This window comes from Hyperoodon ampullatus, assembly GCF_949752795.1.
Source record: "Hyperoodon ampullatus genome assembly, chromosome: 3".
Classification (NCBI taxonomy): Eukaryota; Metazoa; Chordata; class Mammalia; order Artiodactyla; family Ziphiidae; genus Hyperoodon; species Hyperoodon ampullatus.
The window spans coordinates 56503988-56518269 of NC_136916.1; the positions used below are offsets into that span (position 1 = coordinate 56503988).

Genomic DNA, 14282 nt, shown 5'->3' on the forward strand with positions numbered 1-14282 from the left:
CTCCCCACCACTGTGCCACCAGGGGAGCCCCATCCATATATTTTTAAAGCTTCTCTTCCTTCTACCTTTCTTTTCCCAGCTAATTCATCTGGAGATCAAACCTGCAATCCGGAACCAGATCATACGGGAGCTGCAGGTTCTACATGAGTGCAACTCCCCTTACATTGTGGGCTTCTACGGTGCATTCTACAGTGATGGCGAGATCAGTATCTGCATGGAGCACATGGTATGTGGCAACCTGTCAGCCTCTGAAGCAGCGGCCTGGAAAGTGGGTGGCTCTGGTCTAATCTTTGGTCTGAGATGTGACCGGCTGCTTCCTTGTTCCTCCCTGGATCCAGATCACTGTCTTGGGCATGTGGGAAGCCTGGCTGTAGAAGTTGGAATAGCCAAGAAGATGACAGGCCTCCTTCCTAGGTCCCTGTCTCTTCAAAGAGAGGTGGCAGCAATCAGGTGTCCCTGGTGGTTGTACCAAGAGCACATCTCCCAGTTTTCTTGACCCCAAGATTTTGATATGGGTAAAATCTGCTTAATATAGTTTAAATCCATTTATTACATGCCATGCTGTGTGCTAGGTACATGTTCTGGGGTTATGAAGATAAGTGAAACAGTCCCTGTTTTCAGAGAGTTTATAACTGGCTTTAAGAGCAGGGTTAGCAAAACTATTACTGATAAGCTAGTATTTATTGGGTGTATATCATATCAAGCACTACCCTAAGCAAATTAATATTTTATTACATTTTTATAACACCTATTGAGTTGGGTACATTATCTACATTTTACAAATGAGGAAACTGAGGCGCAGAGAAATGGAATAACTTACCCAAGGTCATACAGCTGGTAAGTGGAATTGGTAGAATTTAAACCAAGGCTGTCTGACCCCAGTGTACTTTGTTGAATCTACCGGATAGTGACTGGGGCTCTGTTTCCATCCTTGATGGCCAGAATTTCAAAGAGGCTGGCTTCATGGTTGCTAATGCTTTTCTGTCCCCAATAGGCAGCATGGCACAGGGAACTTTGGAATCTAAGATGTTTATTCATATCTCCCCTCTCCACAAAAATCCAAGTGGACACCTTGTGTTGTTTGCCATTGTGTCTCCAAAGCCACAGCAGGTGCTCAGTAATTATTTGTTTGCAGATTGTCACCTTCTTGTCATGACCTTGGGCAAGTTTCTTTATCTTTCTGATTCTCAGTTTCCTCATCTATAAAATGGCCATCATTATACCTGCCTCGTTGTAGTGAGGATTGATTAAAATAAGAGTTGTAAGTCTTCCAGCACACTGTGTGACTCAGAGCATGCCTTCTGCCAACTTTAGCTTTTGCTTTATTCTCACTGGGGCTGACAGTTCAGAGACAAGGGCTGACATGATTGAGTCTACATGCTTCGTGGTTGCTCTGCTTTCAGTCCAGCCTAGTGTCCCTCAGCAGCTTCTCCACTTCCTTCCTGACTCTGTAGACCTGCCTTCACCTCTGGAGTGAGAGCCCCAGGGCCTGGTCTTAATGAACTCCAGGAGAACCCTCCTGAGAAGTTTGTCCCTTGCTGGTGCCCCCATTATTTTGAACATCTCTTCATTTCAATGATCAAGAAGTGCCATACACAGTGTTGCAGTCATGTGCTGACTTCTGTGGCGCCATATGGCACGTAGATTCTGAAAATGTCTCCTGTGCGTCTGAAGGTCACTGAGAAAGCTCTCGTTCCTTCTTGCTTCAAGGAGAGTGAAGCAGTCTCTGTGGGAAGCATGTGAATGTTTCTGGCTTGGTCCTAGCCCAGGCCTGGGGTGCTGATTATTGTCCACTTGGGTTTTAACCTCCCTTTGGTGGGGCGGGGTAGGGCAGGGGGAGGGGGCTGCTCCTTATCCTTCGGGTTTCTTGTGCTCTTTGTGCTGATGATGGTTGGTTTTCCAGCTTTAGCCCAAGAGTTGGATGAAGATGTGTAAATGGCACTGGAGGTCCTTGGAAACTAGAAGGGGAAGAGGGTAGAGGTGATGGTGGTCAACCAGTGATAAAACAGGAGAGGCCAGAGTAGCCTTTTTTCCTCTTGGGTCTTGCCAAAATAACGGAAGATGGGTGGTGGCATGGCTGGACATAATAGTAACTAGCTTTTCCATCTTCTACCACTTGTTGGGTCCTTTTCACGTTATGTGACTTCTTAATCACATCAGCCCTGTCATATGACATGGATTGACCCCCACCCCCACCCCCAGCTTGTAGATGGAGAGAACAAGGCCTTGAGAGGTTTAGTAATTAGTCTAAGTTATATAACCAGTAAGTGTCAGAGCTGAGCTGTAACCAGGGTCTCTAACCAGGTCCGCTTTCTTTAAATTTCATAGTCTCTCCATTACATAATGTAAGTCATATACTCTCTCAAGATTTTCTCATTTCTGCAGAGAAATGTTTGGACTGGATGTTCTCTAGGGACCCCTCCCCATGCTAACATTCTGTGTTTCTATGGTTTTTGGCACTTGTAGCCAGTCACTTGATTACATTAGTTAATCAACATGGGTTCAGCTTCACAAACACTTATTTTAGTGCCTGTTAGGGCAAAGTGCCACATGAGCTGCTGAGGGGATGGAACCACTGAGAGCAGCGTCTCTGCCCCCAGAGCTGTTCACAGGCCGCATGGCTGTGTTCTAGGGCCTTCTCAAGTGAGGAGTATCAGTGTGGACGTGAGGGCTTCTGAGCACCAGGTATGCATCACCTCATGCCTGCTGTCTTCTGAACTATCAGAATTCTTTCTTAAGTAACCTCCAGGTTCTGTTCCTCTCCCTTTAATAGAGGAACCAGGAGGCTATCTGTAGGTTTGAGCATGGTTGAACTCCAGGGTGCTTGCTTCAGAGGTTAAGATCAGGCCCTAAACGTTGATAGTCAGTGCCCTATTCATTTATTCAGATCCTGCTGGAACCTCTTTTACTGGCCTTATGTGACCTCTTGCCATGTGGAGTTCAGTCTTTCTGTCTGTCTTAAATTGACCTGTGTTGAGGCTTCCTCATTCTGGAATCCTTTCTTCACTCTGTATTCATAGACATTGATCACAGCCTCGTGCTCCTTATCCTTGTCCAGCCTTTCCCTCATCTAGCCTTTCCCTCCTGGAGGAGGAGATGACACAGGACGTCACAAGGATTGCTTTCCCATTCTCTTGGCCCATTTCTAGTACCTGCAGGTCAGTTGTTTTCCCCCATGGATTTAGCTCTCTGGGGATATTGAGATCCTCCCACGTAAGTCCCTGAAGCAGAAGATATCTCTGGAATTACCGTGGGAGGCCTGAGTGTGGAAAACTGGCTGTCAGAGACTGAGAGGGTCAAAACCTTTCTGAGGGCCAAGCAGAGTGTAGGGCACCTATTAGGTGGTATGTGTTGAATGACTGGATAAGGGAAGCAGGATGGGAGAGCACATGGTCAGAGCTCAAGAGAGAGTTAGGGCTCAAGAGAGAGTTAGGGCCTTCTGTTCCTGGGTATACATAGGCTCAGAGGGCAGCTGGAACTGTCTGTTAACACTAGTGGAGAGGCTCAGAGTTGCCAGGTACGGGACCCTGTAAGGAAGCAGTTGTGGCCTGAAGTTCAAGTAGCCATGCCCCAGAGTAGCTTTTTGCTCTAGGCTGGGCCCTCTCACCCCTTCCTTGGTCCCTGAGCAAGCCCTCCTGCAGGAGAACTCCTGCACTGGCTGTTGTGATAGGAAAATTCTCTGACCACTGGCTGCCACTTCTCTTTAGGGATTTCTCCTTTGTCTCAGCTTCCACATTTCAAAGGTGGTGTCATATAGAGCTCTGTTCATTAGCCATATCCCAGCTTCTAAGATTCTTTGGTTCTCTCCGTGTCACAGTCTTTGCATGATGTTCCTTGTCATTGGCATTTTCCCCCAACATTTTACTATGAAAAATTTCAAAAGTACAGAAAGTTGAAGGAATTGAGTAATGTACACTCTAAAGCCACCACCTAGATTCTACCGTTAACATTTTGCCATATTTGCTTTACCACGTACTGGCTACTTACGCACTGCTCAGATTGTTTTTTGGACGCAGTTTAAAGTAAATTTGTCATCATCGTGCATGGAGCCCCATCTTCTGAATGCACCTGGCTAGGGGCTGACCTTTCCTAGACATAAGCTGTGTTTGCACTGCCCAGTCTGAGTTTTGAGACCCAAGGGGTACATGGATGCTGCCTGATCAGAACAGGAATATTCTTGTCTTTGGGGAAGTAGATTCCTACTCAGGTGGTAGCTGAGCAACCAGAGAACTGGGGACTCAGGATTGATGTTTCTCATGCAGGAGTAAAAGCTTTTGAGCTCTTTTTTTTCCCATAAAGCATTTGTCTCTTCTGTAGAAAACCTTCACAAAAGCACCACTGACTTAGTTAATAATTGGTTTCTAAAAATAAGCAGTTTCAGCAGCTTTAGTCAGCGAAGGCAAGTCCTTGGCAACAATGCAGTAGAATTGAAAGGTTGTGAGGTGAGTCGCAGGCAACACTGGCTGATCCTGATGTGGTTCATGCTTCTTAAATCCTGCTAATCCCATTGTTCACTCTGTAACTCTGCTTGTAGCGCAGAGGAGGTTAAAGGGAGGAGAGCCAGCGTTTCCTCCTTTTTGACAGAAATGTTTACCACAACCCCCAGGGAAAGTGTAAACCAAGACAGTTAGCTGGGCCGCCCTGTCCTGGCTGTGGAACCTGAGAACCACAGGCTAGCTCTTCTGCCTCGTTTGCATCTGATTTGGACAGAATTGCTCTGTTACCTAGTTTTAAGTGTATAGTCCTCCCTGATAATTAGGCAAAGTCGTTCAAACAAAGAGTCTGAAACCACATTCAACTGAAAGCAAAACAGAAATGGCTGGAAACTTTCTGCACTGGAGTCCCTGTTCCTGTCAGTAAGGGAAATTGAGAGGCGCTGTGGCATTTCTAGGAGCCTGCTGACTTGGGTGTGTTTACCTGGGCTGTGGCGCTGTCCTGATTTGGCCAACAGGGGCCTGTGGCATTGTGAAGGCAGCCAGGCTCAAAGGATGACTCAAACCCCACCCTGGCTCACCACCTGGGTAGGGCTCTTCCAAGGGCTCTTGGAAAATGTGTGTTTACAAAGGAGTTCTCTTTGACTCTAGATTGATAATTCCATGCTCATATCCGTGTGGAGATTATGGCCCATTTGAATTTTAGGTTGAAGTTTGAAATCCTCCCCTGTGCTCCTTGGTTGTCTGACCCACCATTAGGTAGTTGTGCTAGGGAGTTTATGATGATGAGAAGTTTAACGTATTCAGGGGTGTTAGTGTGCGTTTGAGTATACACCTGTACTGTTTTCTTTTTCTATCAGCATCCATGATCCAGAGTTGATCTGTGATAGAAAGTCATTGGTCCAAACTATCCTTTTTATAAGCATAGAATTTTTAAGTTGATAATCTATTTTTAGCATTGTTTTAGGTAACATTTCCTGAGAGCTCTGTATCCCTGAACGAGTTTTACCTATTTTCTCACCTCCTTTAGGTAGTGTTGTAGCTACCTAATGATGCCTTTGTACAAAATGGGTGCTCAGTGAGTATCTGTTAATTGATTTATAGATTTAATTCTCCACTTTCATAAATGAGGTCAGTAATTTTAAAAGGTAAGACATTTATTTATTGTAGAAAATGTATAAACCATAGAAAAGCACAAAGAAGAAACTATCGCACAACAAAGACCCCTGGTAATCTTACTATCTAGACTGGAACATTTTGGTAACATTTTTGATATTCTGGTTTTGTGTGAGTATATGCACACTTTTTTATTTTTATAAAAATGGGATTATTCTCTGTCCTTCTTTTCTTTATTATGTTATGCAGTGTTCTGTGACCTTACATTGCATGCTGCATCTTAAAGGATGGGTGGTTTTGGAGGCAGGATGTCAGTGGGAACACCTCTCTGCTTCTCCTACCCAGATGTCGCCCACCTCCAAGGCTCAGCTTCCGTGTGTCACTCTTGTCGTGAGCCCTTCCCTTGGCCGCTTTGTCCAGGAATCGCTTCCTCCTCTGGGCACCTGTAGCCGTGTGTGTTCTCTTCATTCAATTGTTTGTTCCCTGCCTTGTTCAGAGGAGGATGTAAGGTGCCTTGCCTCTTTATGAATATGTTCTGTCTCCACAGGCAGAGGGTATTTTTTCCTGTACTTACAGTTTTTCCCATTCCTAGTTCCTCATGTATCCCTCTGCCTTACACAGAGGTGATTAAGAGATGATAGTTGACGATGGTACCTGCCCAGTGTAGACAGTATACTTTAGAAAATCAATCTGAGTTTGTAGGAATTATCCCTACTTCTAGGGTAGTTTTATGTTGTGACTGATAATTGTCTACACCCGAAGCCATAGAGGCAGGAACATATTTCTGTCTCAACACGTGAGGGTTCCTTGAATGAGCATTTTTTCAAGATCTTAGGTTAAAATGTAGCCTCCACGGATGGGAAGGCCCTTGTATGTGAGCCCTACAGAAGCCAGCTTCACTCCACATGTGTATCCCCTCTTGCGTACTCCCTTTCCACCGCCTCTGCCCTGGGTCCTGCTCATGTCATCTCCGCCTGATCAGCTGCTTGCTAATTGCCCTGTCTCTTTCTCTCAGCTGCTATGGTTTGGGTACCTTTCCTTCTGCCTCCGTAAACTCAGGTCTTAGTTCCTTGGTGGGGCTCCATGATATGGCCACAGATGGCCATTTCCAGCCTGATCCATCGCTGCATTTGTTCATACGCCTACAGTGAGTGAACTGCATGTCATCCCAGGAGTACTAAGCAATTTAATGCTTCTCTGCTTTTGATCTTGTTGAGATACCCTGTTCTTGGGCATTCCCTGGCACTCCAGTGGTTAGGAGCGTGCTCCCGCTCTGTTCTGTTGTCCCCTTGCCCCTCTCCTTTTCCAGGTATGGAAATCATGCTCATTCTTTGAGTAAGAGTTCAGCTCAAATGCTATCTTCTAAGTGAAGGTAGAATTCTCCCTCCTTCTGTGTGTGTGTGTGTGTGTGTGTGTGTAGCACTTTTACTATACATTTATTCTGTTTTGTTATATTTTATTGAGTCTTATATTTCTCCTACTAGTTTGTAAATTTATTGAGGACAAGAGCTAGGTCTTTTTTGTATCTTTATTCCCCATAGAACCTAACACAGTGCATGGCATTTTGTAGGACTTGTGGCATGAATGATTGCTTTCTATGACATTTTTCTTTGGATTTTATTAAATATAATTTGTTAAGATAATGCCAAATGCAAGTTGTGACTTACACAATGGTGACAAAATGGCAAACATTTATTGAGCACTTACTATGGGCTAGACATTGTTCTAAGGGCTTTATATATATATGAGCTTGTTTAATACTTATAATAGCCCTATGAATATCATAATAGCCTTATAATTATTATCATCCACATTTTACAAGTGGAGTAACTTGTTCAATGTCCACTAGATAGTAAGAGTTGGGATGCAAATTTAGACAGTTTGCCACTAGAGCCTGCACTCCTAACTGCTACTCTATTCTGTCAGTTCAGTAGAATTAGTAATTTGACCACTGAATTAGTAATTTTTGACCACTAAATTAGTAATTTATTTAATGATTATTCATAGGATTTGAGTTATTAGTTGTTTGGCAGCTCCCACAATGTTTTGCATTCATGTCTTACTTGATATCTGAACAGACTGAAGGGTGCCCTTCTAGGAAGATTTGTCATGTGTGAGATTTACTTTCCTGCTGAAGTTTAACACTTGAAAGAATAGTTAGAAACATTGTCACTAAATGGGCTGGTATTCTTGTTCTTAGGATGGGGGTTCCTTGGATCAAGTCCTGAAGAAAGCTGGAAGAATTCCTGAACAAATTTTAGGAAAAGTTAGCATTGCTGTGAGTATATTGAGAAGTTTTTCTTCCAGGTTCCCTCACTGATAAGTTGAGTTGGTAGGAAAGGGACAAGGAGGAAGGTAGGAAGTCAACAAAGGGAAGGTTTGTAAGAAAAGTTAGGTTTTTCACCAGAGTTTTCTCTATCTAGATTCTAGATACAATATCTCCCCCCCAACCCCCTGCTCTTTCTTGCTAAAACTAGCAAAGTAGATTTCTGTATATTAAAATATCTTGAAAAATAGGACAGGGTATCCAAAAGAATTCCCATTTGTGGAATCAGAAAGCCTCGTTTTTAGATTGCAGATTTGGAAATAAATGAATTCAAGCAAAGTGGTTTTTTTTACAGTTGTCTAAACTTGCAAAAATCAATTTTGCTTAAAAATCATACTCTATATACCATGTAAAAAGATGGTTTCTTGATAAGACAGGTTAAAAAATCAAAAGAGAGAAGAAAAATAAGGGAAGAAGGCAAATTTGTGATGTTAGATGAAATATTTCCTAGATCATTTTAAAATAGAAAGGTTGAGTATTTTCTAAACACCACTATTTCAGTTTCCATCTTTTTACGTTTCCTTTCCCCTAGGTAATAAAAGGCCTGACATACCTGAGGGAGAAGCACAAGATTATGCACAGAGGTAAGAATTTATTTGCTAGTTGTTATGTTTTGGATTTTTGCTGAAGTCTAAAAGTTGTTGCAGCCTCTTTTGTGTTTTGTTTTGGTATAAAAGCCATTTGCTAGTATTTTTGATTTTTACTACCACTCTTTGACTATTTAGTTTGATATCTAGAGCAGCAAGAACCATCCTCTTTTTAGTATGTGTTATACCTGTTACCTGAGGCTGTGACACACATGGTCACCCAGTATGCACAGGCCAGATGCCCAGCTAGGACTTAGTTACCCAACCCCCAGTGTCCCTGGCTGCCCACTGCACTAGACTGTGCGTAGGCCCAAACCATGACTAACTGGATGTGAGTTTGACTCTAAAAGAAACTCTGGGTCCTTTTAATAAAGGTACACATACACTTGTCATATAACCATACCACTCTTAGATATTTATTCAAGATAAATGAAAACATATGTCCATACAGACTCGTATACACATGCTTAAAGCAGCTATATTCATAGTAGAAATAACTAAAATGTTCTTCAACAGGCAAAGAGATAAACAAATTACAATATATCCATACAAGAGAGTATTATTCAGTAATAAAAATAACAGGCTATTGACACATGTAGTTTTGATGAATATCAAAAACACTTCTGCTGGATGAAAGAAGCCTGACCCAAAACAGTACAAACTGTTTCTATGTATATAAAATTATAGAGAAAACAACACAGATCTATAGGGACAGAAAGTAGATCAGTGGTTACCTGAGGGTTTAGGGAGAGATTAACATCAATGAGGCATGATGGAACTTTCTGGGGTGTTGAAATGTTATATCTAGATTGTGGTGGTAGATACGTGGGTATATGCGTTTATCAAAAGTCAAACTTTCCGCTAAAGTGGTTGCATTTTACAGTATATAAGTTATACCTCAATAAAGTTTATTTTTAAAAAAAAGATGAAGAAGCCAGAGGAAAGACAAATGGAAAAACACAGTGCTCTTGGCCATGTCCCTTTAGCTACAGTGTGCTAATAGTGACAGGTCTAGGGAGGGATGGTGGAGGAAGAGAGGAGTGGACTGGTGAAACTGACTGCCCAGCTTATGAGCCACTATATATTAGGTAATACATTCTAAATTTTAGAATAGGTATTTTTTAAATTAAAATTTTAAACTTGTAAAATATACATAACATAAAATTTATCATTTTAACCATTTTAAAATGTACAGTTCAAGTAGAATTTTAAAAAAAGAAATAAAATATACAGTTCAGTGGCATTAAGTACATTCACGTTGTTATGCAACCACAACCACCATCAGTATTCTTAAGATGTCAGTTTTGCTGTATTTGATCTGTAGATTCAAAGCCATCCCACTGAAAATCCCAGTAGCCTTTGTAGAGTTGACAAATTTTGTCTAAAATTTATAGGGAAATGCAAAGAACCTAGAATAGACCAAACAACTTTAAAAAGGAAAAACGAAGTTGGGGGACTTAGACTACCTGACTTCAAGGTTTATTAGAAAGCTACAGTAATCAATAGAGTGTTGCATTGGTGTGAAGCTAAGCATAATAGATCAAATAGAACATAATGAAGAGTTCAGAAACAGACACATACATTTAGAGTCAATTGAGTTTTGGCAAAGATTCCAAAGTAGTTCAATAGGGGAAGAAGAATCTATTCAACAAATGATGCTGAACAATTGGATATCCATATGCACAAAAATGAACCTCTACCATTACCTCACTCTATGTACAAAAATTAACTCTCAGTGGATCATAAAACTTCTAAAAGAAAACATAGGAGACTATCTTAGTGACTGTGTTTTAGCAAAGAGTTTTAAAATGGGACATAAAAAGCACAAACTATAGGGCTTCCCTGGTGGCGCAGCAGTTAAGAATCCGCCTGCCAGTGCAGGGGACAAGGGTTCGAGCCCTGGTCGCGAAGGTCCCACATGCCACGGAGCAACTAAGCCCGTGCGCCACAACTACTGAGCCTGCGCTCTGGAGCCCGTGCCCCGCAACAAGAGAAGCCACCGCAATGAAGAGTAGCCCCCGCTTGCCGCAACTAGAGAAAGCCCACCTGCAGCAACAAAGACCCAACGCAGCCAAAAATAAATAAAAATAAAATAAATTAATTTAAAAAAAAACAATGAAGTTTAAAAAAAAGAAGCACAAACTATAAAGGAAAAACCAATAAATTGAGCTTCATCTAAATTAATAACATTTGCTTTTCCAAAGACGCTGTGACAAAGATGAAAAGGCAAGCCATGGACTAAGAGAAAATATAGGCAAAACATATATCCATCAAAGGACTTTATCTAGAATATATAAAGACCTCTGACAACCTAATAATAAAAAGATAAACAATGCAATTTTAAAAAAATGGGTAAAAATATATATGCTGTCTACAAGAGACCCACTTCAGACCAAGGGACACATACAGACGGAAAGTGACAGGATGGAAAAAGATATTTCATGCAAATGGAAATCAAAAGAAAGCTGGAGAACAGTATGGAGGTTCCTTAAAAAACTAAAAATAGAATTACCATATGACCCAGCAATCCCACTACTGGGCATATACCCAGAGAAAACCATAATTCAAAAAGATACATGCACCCCAATGTTCACTGCAGCACTATTACAATAGCCAGGTCACGGAAGCAACCTAAATGTCCATCGACAGAGGAATGGATAAAGAAGATGTGGTACATATATAGAATGGAATATTACTCAGCCATAAAAAGGAACAAAATTGGGTCATTTGTAGAGACGTGGATGGATCTAGAGACTGTCATACAGAGTGAAGTAAGTCAGAAAGAGAAAAACAAATATCGTATATTAACGCATATATGTGGAACCTAGAAAAATGGTACAGATGAACTGGTTTGCAGGGCAGAAATAGAGACACAGATGTAGAGACACAGAAATAGAGACACCAAGGGGGGAAAGTGGCGGGGGTGGTGGTGTGATGAATTGTGGGATTGACATGTATACACTAATATGTATAAAATAGATAACTAATAAGAGCCTGCTGTATAAAAAATAAATAAAATTCAAAAATTCAAAAAAAAAGACAAGAAATAACAAATTTTGGAGAGGATGTTGAGAAAAGGGAACCCTTGTGAAGTGTTGGTGGGAATGGAAATTGGTGCAGTCACTATGGAAAAGAGTATAGCATTTCCTCAGAAAATTAGGAGGGGAACTACCATATGGCCCAGCAATCCCACTTCTGGTATTGGGGTATATCCCACTTCTGAAGAAAAGGAAAACACTAATTTGAAAAGATATATGCACCCCTATACTCACGGCAGCACTATTTACAATAGCCAAGATAGGGAAACAACCCATTGTCCAATGACAGATGACTGGATAAAGAAACTGTGGTACAGATATACAATGGAATATTATTCAGCCAAATAAAAAATGAAATCTTGCCATGTGATAACATGAAAGGACCTTGAGGGCATTATGCTAAGTGAAATAACTCAGACAGAGAAAGACAAATACTGCATGATCTCCCTTACACGTGGAATCTTTTTTAAAAAAAAGAAAAATCCCAGCTCATAGATAGAACAGACTGGCGGATGCCAGAGGCAGGAGGTGTTTGGGGTGAAATGCCTGAAGGTGAAAAGGTACAAACTTTCAGATATAAATAAGTCATGAGATGTCAGAAACAGCATGCTGATCATAGATAATAATATTATATTGAATACGTGAAAGTTGGTAAGAGAGTCGACCTTAAAAATTCTCATGAAAGAAAAAAAAATGTACTTATATATGGTGACAGATCTCATTTAGACTTATTGTGGTGATTATTTCACAATATATACAAATAACGAATCCTTATGTTGCACAGCTCAAACTACCATAATGTTATATGTCAACAATACCTGAAAAAAAAAAAACTGTGATATCCTTGGAACAATAAAATATCAGAACTAGTTGTGACTTCTGAAAAAAAAATGGGTAAAAGATTTGAACAGACACTTTACTAAAAAAGATATGCGAATGGCAAATAAGCACATGAGAAGATATTCAACATCATTAGGGAAATGTAAGTTAAAGCCACAATAAGTTACTGCCACACACCCACTAGAATGTCTGTAGAGAGTAACTCTATGTTATTGAGGACGTGGAGCCACAGGAACTCTCAGTCACTGCTGACAGGAATGTGAAACAGTGCAGTTGTGCCGGAAAACAGCTTATCAGTTTCATAAAATGTTAAGCATGTATCTATGATACATTCAACCATTTCACTCCTAGGATTTTCCCTAAAGAAAAAAAGAAAGCATAGGTCCAATCAGGCCCTTGTACCTGAATGTTCATAGTAGTTTTATTTGTAATAGCCGAAAACTAGACACAACCCAAATGTCCATCAACAGTTGAATGCATAAACAAATTGTGGTATATCCATACAATAGTATACTGCTTAGCAATAAAAAGAATAAACCATTGATAACTTGCAGCAGTATGGATGAATCTTAAAAGAGTGATGCTGCATGAAAGAGACAAAGAGCTGTGTCACATACTGTGTGAATCTATTTACATAATTCTAGAAATTGCAGACTAATCTGTAATGACAAAATACAAATCAGTGGTTGCCTGGAGAATGAAGGAAGGGGAGGAAGGGAAGAATTGCAAAGGAGCATGAGGAAACTTTGGGGGGTGATAGATGTGTTTATAATCTTGATTGTGGGCATGGTCATATATGTACTCATCAAGTGATACACTTTAAGTATATGGAGTTTATTGTATGAAAATTATACACCAATAAAGCTGTAAAAAAGCAAGAAGCAAAAAAAAAAAAAAAAAAAAAAAGTCAAATTGTTGAAAATCAGTGATAAAGACAAATTCTTAAATACAGCCAGGGAAAGGGACAGTCACTTTGGAAAACAGTTTGGTAGTTTCTTTTAAAATTAAACCGTATAACCCACCAACTCCATTTCTCAGTATTGACCTAAGAAAAATGAAAACATTTGTCCGCACAAAGACTTGTGCACAAATGTCATAAGCATCTTTATTCATGATAGCCCCAAACTAGAAACAACCAAAATATTTCACCAGCTGAGCAAGTAAACAAAATTTAATATATTCAAACAGCGGAATACAGCTCAACAATAAAAATGAACAAATTGTTGATACACACAACTTGGACAAATCTCAAAAACATTATGCTAAGTGAAAGAAGCCTTATAGAAAATAGTCCACACTGCATGATTCTACTAGAACTGTCAGATTTAATCCACAGTAACACAGTAATAAAGTAGATCAGTGGTTGCCTGGGGATCTGAGGCGCTGGAGTGAGGGTGAACTTCAAAGTGTCATGACAGAACCCTCTGGAGTAATCAAAATATTAAATTTTGATTTGGTGTTGGGTTCACAGGTGTATACATTTCTTCAAAATGCATCAAACTATACACTTAAAATGCAAAACTGTAGAAAGCCTTCTGCTTTCTAACTGCACTGGCTACATTTTGTCTTCTTTCCACTGAAAATTAAGAAAGTGTCAGGGGCTTCCCTGGTGGCACAGTTGTTGAGAGTCCGCCTGCTGATGCAGGGGACACGGGTTCGTGCCCTGGTCCGGGAAGATCCCACATGCCGCGGAGCGGCTGGGCCTGTGAGCCATGGCCGCTGGGCCTGCGCGTCCGGAGCCTGTGCTCTGCAACGGGAGAGGCTACAACAGTGAGAGGCCCGCGTACCGCAAAAAAAAAAAAAAAAAGAAAGTGTCAGTAGGAGGTATGGTATGGCTTGAGGCGGGGAACAGTTTTCCAGCAGTTTGTGGACCTTAATCTGTGTTTTTTTAAAGACCTCTGTGTTTTATGTTAGAATATTTTAGTGTGTCAATTTCTAGGAT

The 14282-nt window shown here is 40.9% G+C and overlaps 1 protein-coding gene across 2 annotated transcripts in view; it reads left to right on the forward strand.

Annotated features, from left to right (window-relative positions):
- MAP2K1 (mitogen-activated protein kinase kinase 1) overlaps positions 1–14282 on the forward strand; it is a gene marked incomplete at its 3' end in the record, with an annotated part of 76517 nt that overhangs the window by 35147 nt on the left and 27088 nt on the right. For both annotated transcript variants that reach the window (XM_079700318.1, XM_079700319.1), the window contains 3 exons: positions 80–226; positions 7750–7827; positions 8408–8459. In XM_079700318.1, the coding sequence (XP_079556444.1) occupies positions 80–226; positions 7750–7827; positions 8408–8459 (277 nt within the window). The remainder of the gene's footprint in view (positions 1–79; positions 227–7749; positions 7828–8407; positions 8460–14282) is intronic.